Source organism: Pantherophis guttatus, chromosome 5 (assembly GCF_059756535.1).
Source record: "Pantherophis guttatus breed Tessera chromosome 5, ASM5975653v1, whole genome shotgun sequence".
Classification (NCBI taxonomy): domain Eukaryota; kingdom Metazoa; phylum Chordata; class Lepidosauria; order Squamata; family Colubridae; genus Pantherophis; species Pantherophis guttatus.
Genome location: NC_142067.1, coordinates 73,076,408 through 73,092,891, shown reverse-complemented (window position 1 = coordinate 73,092,891; position 16,484 = coordinate 73,076,408). Strand labels below are relative to the sequence as shown.

At 39.7% G+C, this 16,484-nt stretch overlaps 1 protein-coding gene and 1 long non-coding RNA gene across 4 annotated transcripts; one reads left to right on the top strand and one right to left on the bottom strand.

Annotated features, from left to right (window-relative positions):
• Positions 1 to 1,444: 1,444 nt before the first annotated feature.
• On the bottom strand, positions 1,445 to 12,479 carry LOC148113462 (uncharacterized). Of its 3 annotated transcripts, none has more exons than XM_087871329.1 (2): positions 8,311 to 12,479; positions 1,445 to 3,762 (listed from the first exon to the last, which is right to left on the bottom strand). In XM_087871329.1, exons 1-2 carry the CDS (start codon positions 9,247 to 9,249, stop codon positions 3,658 to 3,660), a joined length of 1,044 nt encoding a protein of 347 aa, XP_087727455.1. In that variant the 5' UTR covers positions 9,250 to 12,479; the 3' UTR covers positions 1,445 to 3,657. The 3 variants fall into 3 exon arrangements, with proteins under 3 accessions (XP_087727455.1, XP_087727457.1, XP_087727456.1); XM_087871331.1 differs by having other exon boundaries at positions 1,445 to 3,667; XM_087871330.1 differs by lacking the exon at positions 1,445 to 3,762 and adding an exon at positions 4,448 to 4,869.
• Positions 8,508 to 15,130, top strand: LOC148113461 (uncharacterized). The gene is made up of 2 exons (XR_015728244.1): positions 8,508 to 8,606; positions 12,985 to 15,130. It is a non-coding gene; the product is annotated as an uncharacterized LOC148113461 (long non-coding RNA).
• The last annotated feature ends 1,354 nt before the right edge of the window (positions 15,131 to 16,484 follow it).

The window sequence follows — 16,484 nt, the reverse complement described above, 5'->3', positions numbered from 1 at the left end:
ATGTTTGAATAGACTGAATTGGAAAAATAAACATTGAGACTTGGGTCAAAATTGATCAAGCTTTAAATCTGAATTGGACTATTAAATAAAAGAAGAATTATTATTTTTAAAATACAGAAGAAGGAGAGAATCAAGCAGGAACGTTATATAATTGAAACAAAATGGCGATTTGCATGACTAATGGAAATTGTGGATTGTAGAGAGACACCTTCTGGTCCAAAAGAAACATTGTAACTTGATTTTTGTTTTGGAACATCGTGAAGATTACAGATAACAACCGTGGGATTTTTGGCAGTGGAGCTGCTTTTTCTTTGTCTGCAGGTGGCTGGATTTTGGTAAAAAGAAAGGGAAAATATAACGGAACTCTTATAACTGAACTAATTGGCACAGGAATAAAAGAAGTCAAATGGTGCAGGAACAAAAGAAGAAAATTGATGTGATTTGGTTGAAATAGAAATAAGAAAAAGAACTAAATTGATATATGGAGAATTTAATTGAGAACATTGAAATTGAAATGAAATATATGCTAACAGACAAGGAAATGAGGAATAAGATGAACACGGCTGGAAAAAAAGAAGATTAAAAACAATGTGATTAAAAATGAAAAACAATGTAAAGATGGATAGTAATAATAAAAAGGAGGTTTTTATAGAGGAATAAGAATGAATATGAATATGAGAAGAATTTGTTATAGATATATAAAAACTGAAATAAAGAGGGAAGTTAGAATATAAGAGGAATAGAATATGTTAACAGAAATTTATTAATTTATATAAGGATGTGTTTGGTGCAAGAACTAAGTCTCAATGTTAAAATGTTACAAAGATAATAATGATAATGTGATTGAACATGAATAAGTAACATACAGATGGATGGTAAAATAAAAAAAGTGATTATGCTGGGATAGGCAGCAAAAATAAAGATGATTCTACTGGGTATAACAGTAAAAACAAAGATAATTATGCTGGGTTTGACAGCAAAATAAGATGATTATACTTGGTATAACAGTAAAATTTAAGAATCTTATGCTGAGATTAACAACAAAGAAGATGATTAAAATGAAGATTATATGCTGGGAGATGATTATACTGGAATTAATATTAATAATTAAATGATTATGTTGTGATTAAGAGTTAAAATAAAGGTGACTATGTTGAGATAAACAGTAAAATGAAGATGATAAATGTTAACAGTTAAAGTACTGTGTAAATATCTTGATGATTTATGTTTTTAAAATATATCCATCCATGCTAAAAGAAAAAGAAATTGAAATGATATTGCGTTAAGATTTTAAGATTTAGGTAATGGGTTTTAAGACATTTTTAATTTGATAGAATTTATGGCAATAATGGTATAGAATATTAAGTTGTGTTATTTGAAAATTAAGACTGTGGTGAAATAATAGAAAGGTAATTGATTTGTGTAAATTAATATAAGTTAGATATTTTTGTTTTGTTTTGTTTTTTTTTAAAAAGATGGTAAATAGTGGGGATTTGGAAAAAGCTTTTGTTAAAGAGAAATTAGTAAGTGTACCTACTTATGACTAGATCAATGGCTCGTTCTGAAAAGATGTATTGTATATTTGTGTGTTTTTTTAAAAAAATAAAAATTTGTTTTAAAATAACTTATGGCCACAATTGAGTCCAAAATTTATGTTGGTGAGACATTTGTTAAGTTAATTTTGCTCCATTTTACAACCTTTCTTGCCAAAGGAGACGCCGTCTCCCCCATTGTAAATCATGCTCAATTTAAGTGTGCTGCACAAGGCACTGCAAGAGCAACGAGCAGGCCAGGAGGCGATGAGAGCACTGGCGTCAGCTGCAGCTAGGCTGGACCAGTATCTCAGAGAGAAAGTCATGCGTCTCCCCGAGCAACCCAGGTGCGCGCAGCACCAAGGGCTGGAAGAAGAGGCAAGTACAGGGCCACTTCACTCCAGCTCTGGAATATGGAGCAAGTCTCCATCTGCCGCATCACTCTTACCTTCTCAGGCGAGGAATGACTGGGAGGGGAGGCCGAGTGGTGGGGACAGCCAGTGGTGGGTTCCAGTTCGGCAGGGAGCCACAACAAGGGGCCCAAAGAGCTGCATGTGGCTCCAGAGCTGCAGGTTGCCAACACCCATCTTAGCTCATTCAAGAAGATCACACCAACTGATCCACTAGACAACAGTGTTTTTCAAAAGTTTTCCTTCATGAAAAACATTTTATGATTATGATAGAACCCTTCAAATTGAACACAAATGTAATTTCAGAATGACTATTACATAGGAAATTTGAAAAATATGAAACTTTTAATGACTATAATATATAATTAATTGCATAATGTTTTTGATACCTGCATGAGTTCTACAGAGCTGTTTTGCTGCTGATTTTCATTTGTACTCAGTGTTAGATGCATTTTGCTGCAATGTCCAACAATAGTCAGCCAGCATAGGTGGATTCCAGTTGCCCTGAAACCATTTTTCCATTGTGGCAATGTCCTGGTGAAATTTTTCACCATGTTCATCACTGACTCCATTTGATTTTCAGGAATGAAGTCCAAGTGTGAATGCAGAAAATGAATCTTCAGTGACATGTTGCACTTTATCATCTTGTATCCCGTAAGATGTTTGTCAACCAGCTGAATGTAGTTTGATACTCTGTAGTTGCCAAGAAAATTCTTAATAACATCCTTGAATGCTTTCCAGGTGATTTTCTCTAGCCCCACTAACAGATCTTTGAACTGCTTGTTACTGATGATGTGTGCAGCTTGACATGCAGCTAAACCAGTGGTGAAATCCAAAGTTTTTTACTACCGGTTCTGTGGGCATGACTTGGGGGGCATGGTGTGGCTTGGTGGGCATGGCAGGAGAAGGATACTGCAAAATCTCCTATTCCCACCCCACTCCTGAGGGAAGGATATTGCAAAAATCTCCATTCCCACCCCACTCTGGGGCCAGCCAGAGGTGGTATTTGCCAGTTCTCCGAACTACTGTTGTTAAATTATTTGAATCCCACCACTGGGTGGGGTTAGCTTCAAACAATATACTTGGTATTTGTCTCTCTGGCCATTAGATGGGGCCAGAGAGCAACAACAGTATACAAAAGTTATATGCTGGGGCCTGACAGATGATGTATCTGATCTGTCCAAAAAAAAAAAAAAAAAGCCTTCCTTAGCCTTGGCATCTTTCTGCAATGTCCAATATTCTTTGAAACATCTCTCTCAATGAAAACCTTCACCTTCCTTTTTCATTGCTGAGTCTGAGTTTATATGAAGTGGAGACAGAAATATTTTTGTCGTATCAACAAGTGTTTTATGTGCCAAATTCTGGGACCAAATTCTTTTGAAGTGGCCATTTCTTTCCAATGTAAAGTGACTTTCTTGCATGGCTGTCCTATTTGTATATGTAATCATAGTAATTGGCATATCCGAGCTGAATTCAAAATGGGCAGAGTCACTCCATTTAGATCTCCATAGATATTCCAGTTGTACTTGATAGTTCCATGTTTTCATATGTTTCTTTCATGTGTGCAGCATAGCCAACACGGACTAAAGGATTTACATTGTTATTATGTAAAAAAAAAAAATCTATAAAATGTATGTGATAGGTTAAACACCTCCAAGGTCTATTTCAGTCCTATGATTCTATGTAATTCTATGTAAGTTTTGGTTGATATCACATCAGCTGTAACTGTGGTTGAAAAGAAAAGAAGTGTGAATAACTGATGTGACAATACCAGGGATAGTAAAATAGAAGGCAAAGAATTGGAGAAGATCACACAAGATCTGAAAAATCAAAATAGAAAGATTATAGCATAAACTGACTGTGGTTGTCTCAGTGATTATCAGCATACTGGCTTGCTTTCTCAAAAAATCTTGGATTGCATTTAGAAAACAAAATTAACAAAATTTTCATATATCAATTACAAAAGACCATACTTCTTGGATTCACACATATACTATGCTGATATTATACAACATCCCAGGTTCTTGGGAAGACCTTGATGTATATGAAGGTCAACACCAACTGGCAGCTCTAATTTCTCATTCTTGTTTATATAATAATAATAATAATAATAATAATAATAATAATAATAATAATAATAATAATAATAATAATAATAATAATAATAATAATAATAATAATAATAATAAATTAAATTGTATGAAGGCTAAGCATTTTTATGTAGTTTCCAAGATTCTGTGCTATAGAATCTTGACATAAAACACATAAAATTTATAGAATTTTTTACACTGTTGGTGCTTTAATATGTTAGGCTCGATAATAGATTGTTTCCTCTGACTGGAAAATTCTGACTGGAAAACCCTTTAGTCTGTTTTCAAAACAACGTGAGAACTTTTCCTCGCCCAGAGTCACCAAGGACTCATATATCTTTTTATCATAGCTTGAAACTGTAAGGTTCGCCTCTTCTTCCAACTTAAGAAAGTACGAACTCTTGAAACGCAGTTGTTCAAAAGGATTCTTTTATTAAGCAGAAGTGAAAACCATCCAGCTAAAGCACAATCTGAATGCCCTTAGGCAAAGCAGTAGGATTAAAGTGGTAGAGACCCCTCCCTTTAAGTCAGAATGCAGATTTCAGCCAATACACAAGTGTGAAGATGTTTTCTTTACTATTTCCTTTGAGAACCCGAACAAACATGCATTCCCACCACTACCCTTTAAAGTGAGACAATCCACATGGCTATCATAAAAATTCCTGCAGGTAAAGGGAATCTCAGGCTTCCTTGGTGCCAGGATATAGGTTGTAAAATATCTGATGATATTTTACATGCTAGTAAATCGAATCCAAGTCCCCCCTTCCTCCACTTGAATGGCAGTATCACTTTTAGGGATCTGACATGCTACCCTCCTTAGAAAACAAAAGGGTCCATCTGTAAAAAAACAAAAACAAATATACACAAGATTTCAAGATTTCATGATAGTAGATCAATAAGGTTTGTTAGGGTATTGGGAGTGAAATTTTCTCAGTAAGATTGGAGCCCTAACGTGGTGTTTAGCGACCCATTCATTGTGTGCTGATGGTAAATGTTTCCAAGCAACTAAGTGTTGGACTTTCCCTCTGTGGATCCTAGAATCAAGGATTTCCTTGATTTCAAAGTGTTGTTCACCTTCAATCATGATGGGAACAGGTGGTGTAGATGCAGGTGGTCTGAGGGATGAGATTACTTCTCGTTTGAGTAAACTGATATGGAATACTGGGTGGATCTGCCTGAGTATCTTTGGAAGAAGTAGTTCAACTGCTACTGGATTGATGATTCTAGTGATGGGGAAAGGTCCAATGAACTTTGGCCCTAATTTCTTCAATGGTTGTAATGATTTCAAGAATTTTGTAGATAAGTATACTCTGTCTCCAATATGAAAAGGTTTGGGTTCCATCCTTTTCTTGTCATCTTGAATCTTAAAAGCTTCTCTAGCTTCCTGTAAGGCTAATCTAACCACTGGCCACGTGTTTTGCAAATTATCCATCCACTCCTTAAGTGAGGGGATGGTGGGTTCTTCTGTGGGTAGTTCAGGCATGGGGCTGAAATCCTGGCCTGTCGCTACTCTAAAAGGGGTAAACCAGTGCTTGAATGTACAGCATTATTAAATGCAACTTCAGCAAAAGGCAAAAATTCGGTCCAGTTATCTTGTTGAAAATTAATGAAACATCTTAAATATTGTTCTAGTACCGAGTTCAAAATTTCAGAATTACCATTAGTACAAGGATGAAAAGATGTGCTCAACCCCTGCCCAGTACCAAGTAAGCCCAAAAACGCCCTCCAAAAGTTGGAGGTGAATTGAACCCCTCGGTCGGAGATGAACCTTTGTGGAGCACCATGAAGTTGATAAATGTGTATTAGGAATAATTTGGCTAAACTTTTAGCAGTTGGGATCTTTTGACAGGGTATCAAATGTGCCTGTTTTGAAAGTAGGTCTGTCACAACCCAAATAATACTATTTCCCTCACTGTTTGGCAATTCCACGATGAAATCCATAGCAATCTCTCTCCAAGGCAATGAAGGTTCAGCTACCTTCTGCAATAGACCTGGGATTTTCCCTGGCGTCTTTTTGCTGCTGCACAAATGGGGCAGCTAGCTACATAGCTTTCTATGTCCTTTTTTAGTGATGGCCACCAAAATTGTCTTTTAATCAGGTGTAAAGTTTTCACAAACCCAAAATGTCCAACTAATTTGGAGTCATGGCACCGTACTATTAAGCATAGTCTTTGGCTTGCAAGGACATACAACTTCTCCCCCACCCAAGCCAAGTCTTCTTTCATCAGACAGCTGGATTTGTTGTTCAAAAACCATTCATCAGTGGCCAATACTTGTTTAAAATTTTGGGGGTTTGTCATTGTCTGTCACTGTTTCTTGTTTTTCCTGGGATCTGGTGACTACTTTAGCAGCTAGTTGATTGTTTTGTGCTATAGGTTTGATTATGTTTGACCTTGCACTAATGTATTGCGGTTTTCTGGATAGCGCATCCGCCAGAAAGTTTTTTCCCCCCGGGAGGTATTTTAGAGTAAAATCAAACCGTTTAAAGTACTGAGACCATCGTACTTGTTTTGGGGAGAGTTTCCTTGGGGTCTTTAGGGCTTCTAAATTTTTATGATCAGTCCAGACTTCAAAAGGGGTCTTACTGCCTTCTAGGAAGTGCCGCCAGGTTAACAATGCCCAACGAACTGCATACACCTCTTTCTCCCAAATAGCCCACCTTTGCTCAGTCTCATTCAACTTTTTGGATGTGTAAGCGCAGGATTGTAGTTGGTCTTGCTCATTCTTCTGAAGCAGGACCGCTCCTATTGCCACATCACTGGCATCTGCTTGTATGGCAAATGGTTTCTCCATGTCCGGGTGTTTTAGAATTGGTTCTGCTGAGAACAGCGTTTACGTTTTTCAAATGCTGCCTGGCATTCCATAGTCCAGTTCAATGGTTGCTTTGGTTTAGGGTTGTCCTCCCCCTTTGTTTGTAAGAGCTTGGTGATGGGGAGGGCAATCTGAGTGAATGCAGGGATAAACTGGCGGTAAAAGTTGGCAAACCCCAGGAAGCTCTGTAACTGTTTATGTGTGTGTGGAGGGTCCCAATCAAGTACAGCCTGCACTTTTAGAGGATCCATCTCAATCCCCTGGTGTGAAATGCGGTATCCCAAATAGTCAATCTTCTGTTGATGGAATTCATATTTGGAAAGTTTGGCATAAAGTTTGGCAGCGCAGAGTTTGTTTAAAACTGCCCTGACTGGTTTTACATGTTCTGCTTTGGTCTCGGTATAGATTAAAATGACGTCCAAATAGACCAGAACCCCCTTATATAAATGCTGATGCAGCACTTCATTTATTAACTGCATAAACACTGCAGGAACTCCTTGCAACCCAAAGGAGAGCACCTTGAATTGGTAGCAGCCGAGGGGGGTGTTAAATGCCATTTTCCACTCATCCCGTTCCTTAATTCTGACACGGTAGTAAGCCTCCCTTAAATCCAGATTTGAAAACATTTTCCCTTTAGCGAGGTGTGCTAACATATCTTTCATAAGGGGGAGAGGATACATGTTCTGCACACTGATAGTATTAAGGTTTCTAAAGTCAACACATAAGCATTTTGAACCATCTTTTTTCTCTCTAAACAACACTGGGGCTGCAATTTTTGGTCGGGCTGGCTCGATGAAATCCCTTGCTAGGTTTTTCTCAATGAATGTTCTCAGCTCTTCCAACTCCCTCAGTGACATGCTGTACATCTTGGGTTTAGAGAGTTTCGTGCCAGGTAAGATTTCTATTGCACAGTCAGTGGTGCGGTGGGGGGGTGAGCTCATCTGAGGCTTTTTTGCTAAAAACCTCAGCTAAATCCTTGTATTCTATGGGTATGCCCTCAGTTGGTGTGGCGTGACCAGGCATGGCTGTTTCTCGATTCTCTGCCCCCTCAAGTCCTTTATGTGGATACTCAGCAAACGTCACCTTCCTCTGAAATTTTATGATGCCTTGTTTCCAATTGATTTGTGGGTTCCATCTTTTTAGCCACGCAAGGCCCAGAACCAATGACCATTCCATGCCAGGTGCCACTATAAAGGTAAGTTTTCCTCGTGGCTTCTGATACCTATATGTAGAGGCACAGTGGCCAGAGAAGCTGGCTCCCCTCCTGCTATTGACCCATCTAGTTGGCAGAAAGCAATGGAGGGTTTTCAGCTTTCTTACGTTAATCCCTAACTTCCCTACTAAGGTTGGGCTGATCAAACAACGGGTGCACCCTGAATCCACTAGGGTGGGGATACTTATTTCCCTGTCCTGGTTTGGGATAAATAGTCTTAAGGGGAGGGTAAGTGGTTTAATTTGTTTGCTTACCAGTGGCTCATCATCTGGATCGCTTCCGAACGAGTGTGATTCCTCCTGTTCAGATACCAGGGTTTCTTCCCCAAAGAGGGGAGGGCATGGGACTTCTATGGTCTCCCTGCTCCTCAGAGCAGTCTCCTTCCCACACCAACCCGGTTTTTCAGGACCCTCCCCCGGTGGGTGGTTCCAGGCGGGTGTTTGTGAACGACACTCTGCAGCTTGGTGCCCTTCTTTTCCACACTTGAAACAGGCTGAAGATCTCCGGGAGAATGCGGTTTGTGGTTTGTGGGGCTCCTGCTTCCATTGGGGTGAGGATTTCTTCCATGCTCGCCCCACTCGATACTGGTTTCTGGCCATATCAATCTCAGCTTCTTCGGCAGTGACATACGGGGGGGGGGGAGTTTCTCTTTCCAGTTGAGGAGCCCGGGGTTGGTTGGGAATGGGCGCTGGTGTGCGTGCTGCCTGGGGGGGAGGGTTTGCTGGGTCTTCTCCCGCTGCTGCTGCACCATCTGCTCGATAGGTGGGCTCCAGGAGGGGGGTGCCTCCCCTGGCATCATCCATGACTGCTGCCCTTTCAGTGCTCTTTGGTTGTTGTCCTGGCGCCCTTCGGATGTTAAGATTTTCCAAAGTCTCCATCACCAATTGGGTTATATGCCTCTTCAGATAGTCCTCCCTCAGGGGTGCTTCGGTCAGCCCCCCCTGGTCAGTAAGGGCTTCTAGTTCCAGTTTCCACCCCGGTTTTTGGTTGCCACGGTTGAGGGTGACTCCTCTGGTTCTCTCATCCCAGCCATCTTTCTTCCCAATGCCAATCGACCAGCGGGGTTTTTCTGGATTCCCCAGGGTTACCTCATCCTCTCCGATGGGTTGCACGAGACAGGCATCTGACTGGGTGGCAGTTGCTGTCTCTCCCCAGCAATCGGTTTCTCCCAGCTCTCTGCTTTGTTCAGACATGGTTTGCAAGGTCCCCTCAGTAGAGCAAAGATTGCTTCTCTGGGTTGACCGTTTGCAGATTGTGCTTTCTGTAAGGATCGCCTGTCCTTCCAACTTAAGAAAGTACGAACTCTTGAAACGTAGTTGTTCAAAAGGATTCTTTTATTAAGCAGAAATGAAAACCATCCAGCTAAAGCACAATCTGAATGCCCTTAGGCAAAGCAGTAGGATTAAAGTGGTAGAGACCCCTCCCTTTAAGTCAGAATGCAGATTTCAGCCAATACACAAGTGTGAAGATGTTTTCTTTACTATTTCCTTTGAGAACCCGAACAAACATGCATTCCCACTACCCTAAAGTGAGACAACCCACATGGCTATCATAAAAATTCCTGCAGGTAAAGGGAATCTCAGGCTTTCTTGGCGCCAGGATATAGGTTGTAAAATATCTGATGACACAGGCCATGCTAGTAAGTTGAATCCAAGTCCCCCCTTCCTCCACTTGAATGGCAGTATCACTTTTAGGGATCTGACAGAAACTTCTTTAATGTCTAGAACTTTAAACTATAGTTTAATAACTCTTCTGTTCTTTTGACCCTGAACATCTGACTCTAGATACTCTTAATCGTCTATGCTACCGGTATATGAAATATTGATATTAACAAGGAAACTAAGCCAATCTGTGTTGCCTCCAACTTTTCTTACAGAAAAACATGATAAACTATTAGCTGTTATTACAGCTCTTTTTATACAAGTAGTCTTTGGTTTATAATCACAATGGAGCCCAAAATTTTTGTTCCTAAACAAAACAATTGTTAAGTGAGTTATGCCCCATTTTATGATCTTCCTTGCCACAGTTGTTATGTGAATCACTGCAGTTCTTAACTGCAAAGTGAATCTGACTATATTGACTTTGCTTGTAAGAAGGTTGCAAAAGGTGATCACATGATCCCTGGACATTGCAACCATCATAAATACATCATAAATACATGCCAACATGTACAAAACAGTCATAAGTAAAGAGCCTTGGTAGCGTAGCAGACTAAAGCACTGTTAAGTAACACTAGCTGCCTGCAATTACTGCAAGTTCAAATCTCACCAGGCTCAAGGTTGACTCAGCCTTCCATCCTTTTGAAGTAGGTAAAATGAGGACCCGGTTTGTGGGGGCAATAAGCTGACTTTGTATATAAAAAAAAGAACACCGCTTGTGGAGGGGGGGAAGCCCTACTAAGCAGGTATATACAAAAGTATGAAGGCTATTGCTTAACGCATTGTAAGGCGCCCTGAGTCTCCGGAAAAGGGCGGCATATAAATCGAACCAATAAATAAGTCACTGTTGTAACTTTAAATGGTCACTAAATGGTCACTACTGTAGATAGTTTCAAGAAGAGAATGCAAATCACAGTGGTGACTTTCATAATGTTTTGATTGATTAATTTGATACTGATAAAATCCAATTTATACAATGGAATACAATACAATATACAATAGTTCCAAAGGCAGAGACTTTTCACATTTGTTATCCTGTTAACTACTACAAGTATTAAGGTATTTTTTTTTCTATTTTCCTGATTGGATGACTCTTGGATTATCTCCTTCAGCCTATACTACTTGTTTTGATCCAAAAGAAGAATGCTTCCTCCTTTTCCTTGTCTCACAACTTCCCATGAAGACAGAATTGCAGGCTTTCTACTATAGAATGGCACTTCTTCAATATAAACTGTACTTGTTCTTTTGAATCATTTGATTCTGGATATTTTTATGTGACTTGATCAGTGGTGGGTTGCCCCCAGTTCGCACTGGTTCTATAGAACCAGTAGTAAAACTGGCGGGAGGCTCCACCCACCGACCCCAATATCATCAAAATGCTTCTGCGCATGTGCAGAAGCTTCTGCACATGCACAGAAGAACATGTGCATGCATGCGGTAGTAAAGGTAAGTAGAACTCACTCCTGGGCTTGATTATCCTTGCAAATGTCTACTCATTTGACTAGAAATCCCAGTGAAAATGATCAGAGAATTCCAATTTGTTCTGTCACAAGTCTTTTTCCCATACAACTTTGCTTCTATTCTTCTGCATGTTCCATATATGCTGTAAGGTCCTGCCTCACCAGTCTTCTCAAGAAAACAGAACTCTTGAAACAAAAGCCATTTCAAAAGGAAACTTTTATTGGAAGATTGTGATAGCAAGAGATCTAGGCAGGAATTAAGTTTTCCCACTTGGAACATTAGATTAAAACATTAAAACAGAGCCCCTCCCAAAGTCCAATACTTCATCGAGCCAATCCCAGTGTGTGAAGATGTAATGGGAAACTCAGGCCAAGAAGGTGATAAATGCCAGAGAAGAGCAGCACTGCTGCTCTTCTCCAGAGACAAGATAAGGCAGCTGGCTCAAGGCATATTCCAAGGTCCCAAAAGCAAAGCAAAACAAGGAATAGAAACAGAAACCCCATACGGAGATCCCCCCAAGCCTCCCCCCTCCCACCAGAATGACAGGGTCCTTATAGAAATCCATGGGACCTGACATATGCACTGTGAGATTCCTAGCTTTGTGAAACATATTGCCTTTTGAGTTAGGGGCACTGAAGCTAATAAATCTGTGCTCTTCATTCTGCTCATGAAAAACTTCTATTAACAGACAGTGAATAATTAGATTCCAGTCATTCTAATTAATTAGCATGCCATTCAAATTTAAAAAAAAAATAAATTTGAAGTATAAATATGGATCAAATTAGATATGATTAGCACCATCTTAAAACAGACATTTTTATTTCAGTCACAAGAACATTTTTCTTCCAAGATTGTGCTTGCATATTTATAGATGCACATGTGTGTGCATACACACAAGTTTAAACCAAAGCAGATTTTTATTGCCTTTTCTTATATTTTTTCTGATAGCATACAAATTTTGATACTAAGTGCTAATCCACCATATATTTCGAAGTCTTAGAGCCCTCACTTAAACCATGTCTCCAATTTTTTTCCTGTAAATTAGCTTTTAGTCACAAGAAGCACCTTAAGAATAATGTAATAATGTATGGTCCAGGCTGCCATCTAATAAAGTAATGAGTGTATGTGCCTTTGAGTCATTCTTGACTCTTGGCAACTGCTTGGATGAGTCCTGAAATTTTCTTGGCAACATTTTTGGAAGCAGTTTGCCACTGCCTTCGTTCTAAGACTGAGAATGCCTGGCTCAAAATCACCCAGGTGAATTCATGGCAACTTAAAACTTAAATTGTCCAGTTTCTAGTAGCTGACTGACATGCAGCTACTACATATATATAATATGCAGTCCAAATAAAATATTCTAATTATTTCAGTTGCATAAAGGATTACTACAGATAAATGAGAAAGGACACATAGCAGTAAGATGCCAGTACCCTTCCTCCCACTTGTATTTTGTAAGGACCTCATCCTCATTGTTCCCTGTGCTACTGCATTCTTGAAGCATTAAACGGTATTCAATTGCATTGCAACAATCCACACACAAGGTGATTAGAATATCAGGGACTGCCTGAAGTGCTTCCTGGTTCAGGAACAGACATAAATGGATTTATGCAAAGATATTCCTAGCCCCATCTGCTATTTGTTCTTTATGCGGGAGCTGCAAGTCCAGGAAAAAATTCTGGGTTGCATGCTGTCCCAAATGGGAAAGTGCTACCCCATTCAGGACTAAAGATAGAAAATTTCCAGGGTAGGGAAGCCAGATATCATCCATCTTCGGTCTTGCTAAGATTAAGTCTGTTTCTTCCTATATAGACTCCAGATATGGAGAAAAGCAACAGCTATTGTTTGGATAAGCCAGAGTTGGATATACATTGGGTATCACCAGCACAGTAATGATACCAGCATTAAATCAATGAATGAGCCTCATGAAGCTGCAACAATATTAAACCTTGAAATATCCCACAAGTGAAGAGCTTTGGGCTTAACTTTTTTCCCTGCCAACACTGTCTGGAATTGCCTGAAGGAGAATGGATAAGCCCCTGCAACACTGTGCCTCCCTTTCTCAATCCCCAATCCAGAAGGATATCACTGGAAAGCCACTGAAAGATCTATAAAAACCATTATTCCGTTTTCACCACCCTCTCTCTTGGAGAAACTGACATCATCACATGGACATAGTCAGGTCAGTCCTAAGAGACTTTTACAAGCCAGGAAGGGCATGGATATGATAAACAGGTGGCTGGGTTTGTAGTTGAAGGACCCTACTTCCTCAGGATTTACAAGATCCAACTCATCCCAACTAAACCCAGAAGATTGTGACTCAGGCATCTAGACAGACAGGAAGCAACAGGTGAAGCTAGGCAAAATCATATCAGATACCTGTACAATTAGCACAGGAGTCCCTCAGGGCTGTGTGCTCTCTCCACTTCTCTTCTCTCTATATACCAATGACTGCATTTCAAACAATCCATCTGTTAAACTACTGAAGTTTGCAGATGATACAACAGTGATTGGTCTCATTCTATAAGGACCAGCTTCTCTCCCCCCCCACCTTCAAGGAAGTACGAGCTCTTGAGAACTTTGTATTTCAAAAGGAGCCTTTTATTGAAAGGGATGAAAGCAAGTCAAAACTCAAAGCAGGGTCTGGGGTCCCTCAGGGCATGCAGTTCAGGATAAAGGGAATTAGGAACCCCCTCCCCACCGTGCGATGTGGATTCTAACCAATCCACTAGAATAAAGATGAATTGTACCAGCTTCTCTGAGAAACAGAGAAGAAGAGCTTCTCAGGGTCATCTTGTAATCCACTCATTTCCCTCTCCCCTTTCATTTCTCAAGGTGTGAGAATTCTCCAGGCATTCCTGGTGCCAGGCAATGGTTATAAATCAGGTTAAAGTTTATACAAAGAGGATCAGGCAGGAAATAGGATACTTAGGACACACAGGAAAAATAACTCCAAATTCCCCCCCTTCTTCCACGAAGAATGGCAGATACACGGATCTGACACATTCAAGACAATGATGAATCTGCATACAGATGGGACATTGAACAACTAGCCTCGTGGCGTGACCAGAACAACCTGGAACTAAACACACTCAAAACCATAAAAATGCTGGTAGACTTTAGGAGAAACCCTCCCATACTTCCACCTCTTACAATACTAGACAACACAATATCAATAATAGAGATTGTCAATTTTTTAGGTTCCATCATATCTCAAGACCTAAAATGGACACCTAATATCAAAAACATCATCAAAAAATCATAAAAAGAATGTTCTTTCTGAGCCAACTCAGGAAGCTCAAACTGCCCAAGGAATTGCTGATAAAGTTCTACAGAGGAATTGTTGAGTCTGTCATCTGCACCTCTATAACTGTGTGGTTCAGTTCTGCAACCCAACAAGACAGACACAGACTTCAGAGGATAATTAGAACTGCAGAAAAAACAATTACTACCAACCTGCCTTCCATTGAGGACCTGTATACTGCACGAGTCAAAAAGAGGGCTGTGAAAATATTTACAGACCACTCGCATCCTGGACATAAACTGTTTCAACTCCTACCCTCAAAACGACACTATAGAGCACTGCACACCAGAACAAGTAGACACAAGAACAGTTTTTTCCCAAGTGCCATCACTCTGCTAAAGAAATAATTCCCTCAACACTTTCAAACTAGTTACTAAATTTGCATTACTATTAATCTTCTCATTGTTCCTATCACCCATCTCCTCTCACTTATGACTGTATGATTGTAACCTTGGTGCTGGTCTCCATACGATTTATATTGACATTGTTTCCTGATTGCTTATTTATATCCTATGACTATCATTAACTGTTGTACCTTATGATTCTTGACGAATGTATCTTGTCCTTTTATGTATGCTGAGAGCATATGCACCAAAGACAAATTCCTTGTGTGTCCAATCACACTTGGCCAATAAAGAATTCTATTCTATTCTATTCTAGACAGGACTTGTCTATTTGATGGAGCTTAGCTTGAGAAAATTGACTGATTTAAATAGCTTGGCTCGAATGTCCAAGAATGGAAAATATTTGCCACAGTTGACATTAATAAATGAAACAGTCAGGGTGCCTCAGCCCTTTGAGCATTGACATAATACCTCTTGCACAAGCAGCATGACCATTGCTAGCAAAATGCACACCTAGTGATCATTAATACTTATTGATGCTGTTGTATGCTAGAATCTTGGGTCTTAATGTTTGAAGATTTCAAAATTCATTGGTTACACTGGCTGTACAAAATAAAACAATTAAGAGTGCTGCACCCAACAATGGTACTGATGAAATTTTAAAAATGCTGTGGTTTGGGAACATCAAAGGAAATTGAAATGCATGGAAATGTAGAAGAAACCTTGGTTGTAATCCTCCAGTTCAATCATTAGGGTTAGGGTTATGTGAATGAAACCAAGCCTACTGAACTTAGATCAGGGGTCTGCAACCTGAAACACTCATAGAGCCATTTGGACCTGTTTCCCACAGAAAAGAAATCATTGGGAGCCACAAATCCTGTGTGGGCGTGGCCAACTCAATGTCACTCACTCCCACCCAGTCACATGTCTCCCCCTCCCCATGGTGTTTTCTTGTCTGTGGGAAACAGGTATCTCTCTCTTTCTCTGTGTCTCTCTGTCTCTCTGTCTCTCTCTCTGTATCTCCCTCTTTCATCTCCCTCTCATCTCTCTCTCTCTTTTTCTTTCTCATGTGTGTGCAAAGGACAGAAACAAGATTTTTTTTAAAAAACTGAACGTCTAAAATATACTTAGTCTTGCCTAATCAAGCAGACAGAGATTCAGAAAATCCATAAAGAACAAAAAACAAGTGATAGAGGAATAGAAAAGTTATTTCATAGTGACTTAGAGTAGCAGATCATCAACAGATGAGTAGTAGCTAAGGGCTGGATAACAAAGCTGAGTGTAGCAGAAAAGACAATTTTTTCTTCGCAATTGAATAACAAAAAAATTTTATTGAACAAATTTTGTAACTTCTACAGATCAATATAAACATCATCCCCAGTCTTCAGAATCTTCATTGACAACTTTTCTTGATATACCAGCACACATCTTATGAAGAATAAAGTGGGAAAAGACTATTCCTTATTGTCCCTTTCTGAATAATAAGACAACTCAGAGAGAGGTAAAGAGAGAGAGGAATGGAGGAGAAGCAGAGATTGTTGGGTTTGTCCTTGTTCATGTGCATATTCATAGTTTTAACAAACTATTACAGAATGAAGATAACAAGATTTGATGGCCCTGTGAGGAGGATGCTTTCATTGACCAAGGCTTTCAAGCCAGAACAA

Coding starts and splice junctions, on each gene's coding strand:
- LOC148113462 (XM_087871329.1), bottom strand. CDS start 9,249: ATGTCTGAACAAAGCAGAGAGCTGGGAGAAACCGATTGCTGGGGAGAG. Junction 3,763..8,310: donor ATCCAGATGATGAGCCACTG/GTAAGCAAACAA, acceptor TTGATTTTTCAG/ATCTTGTGTGATCTTCTCCA.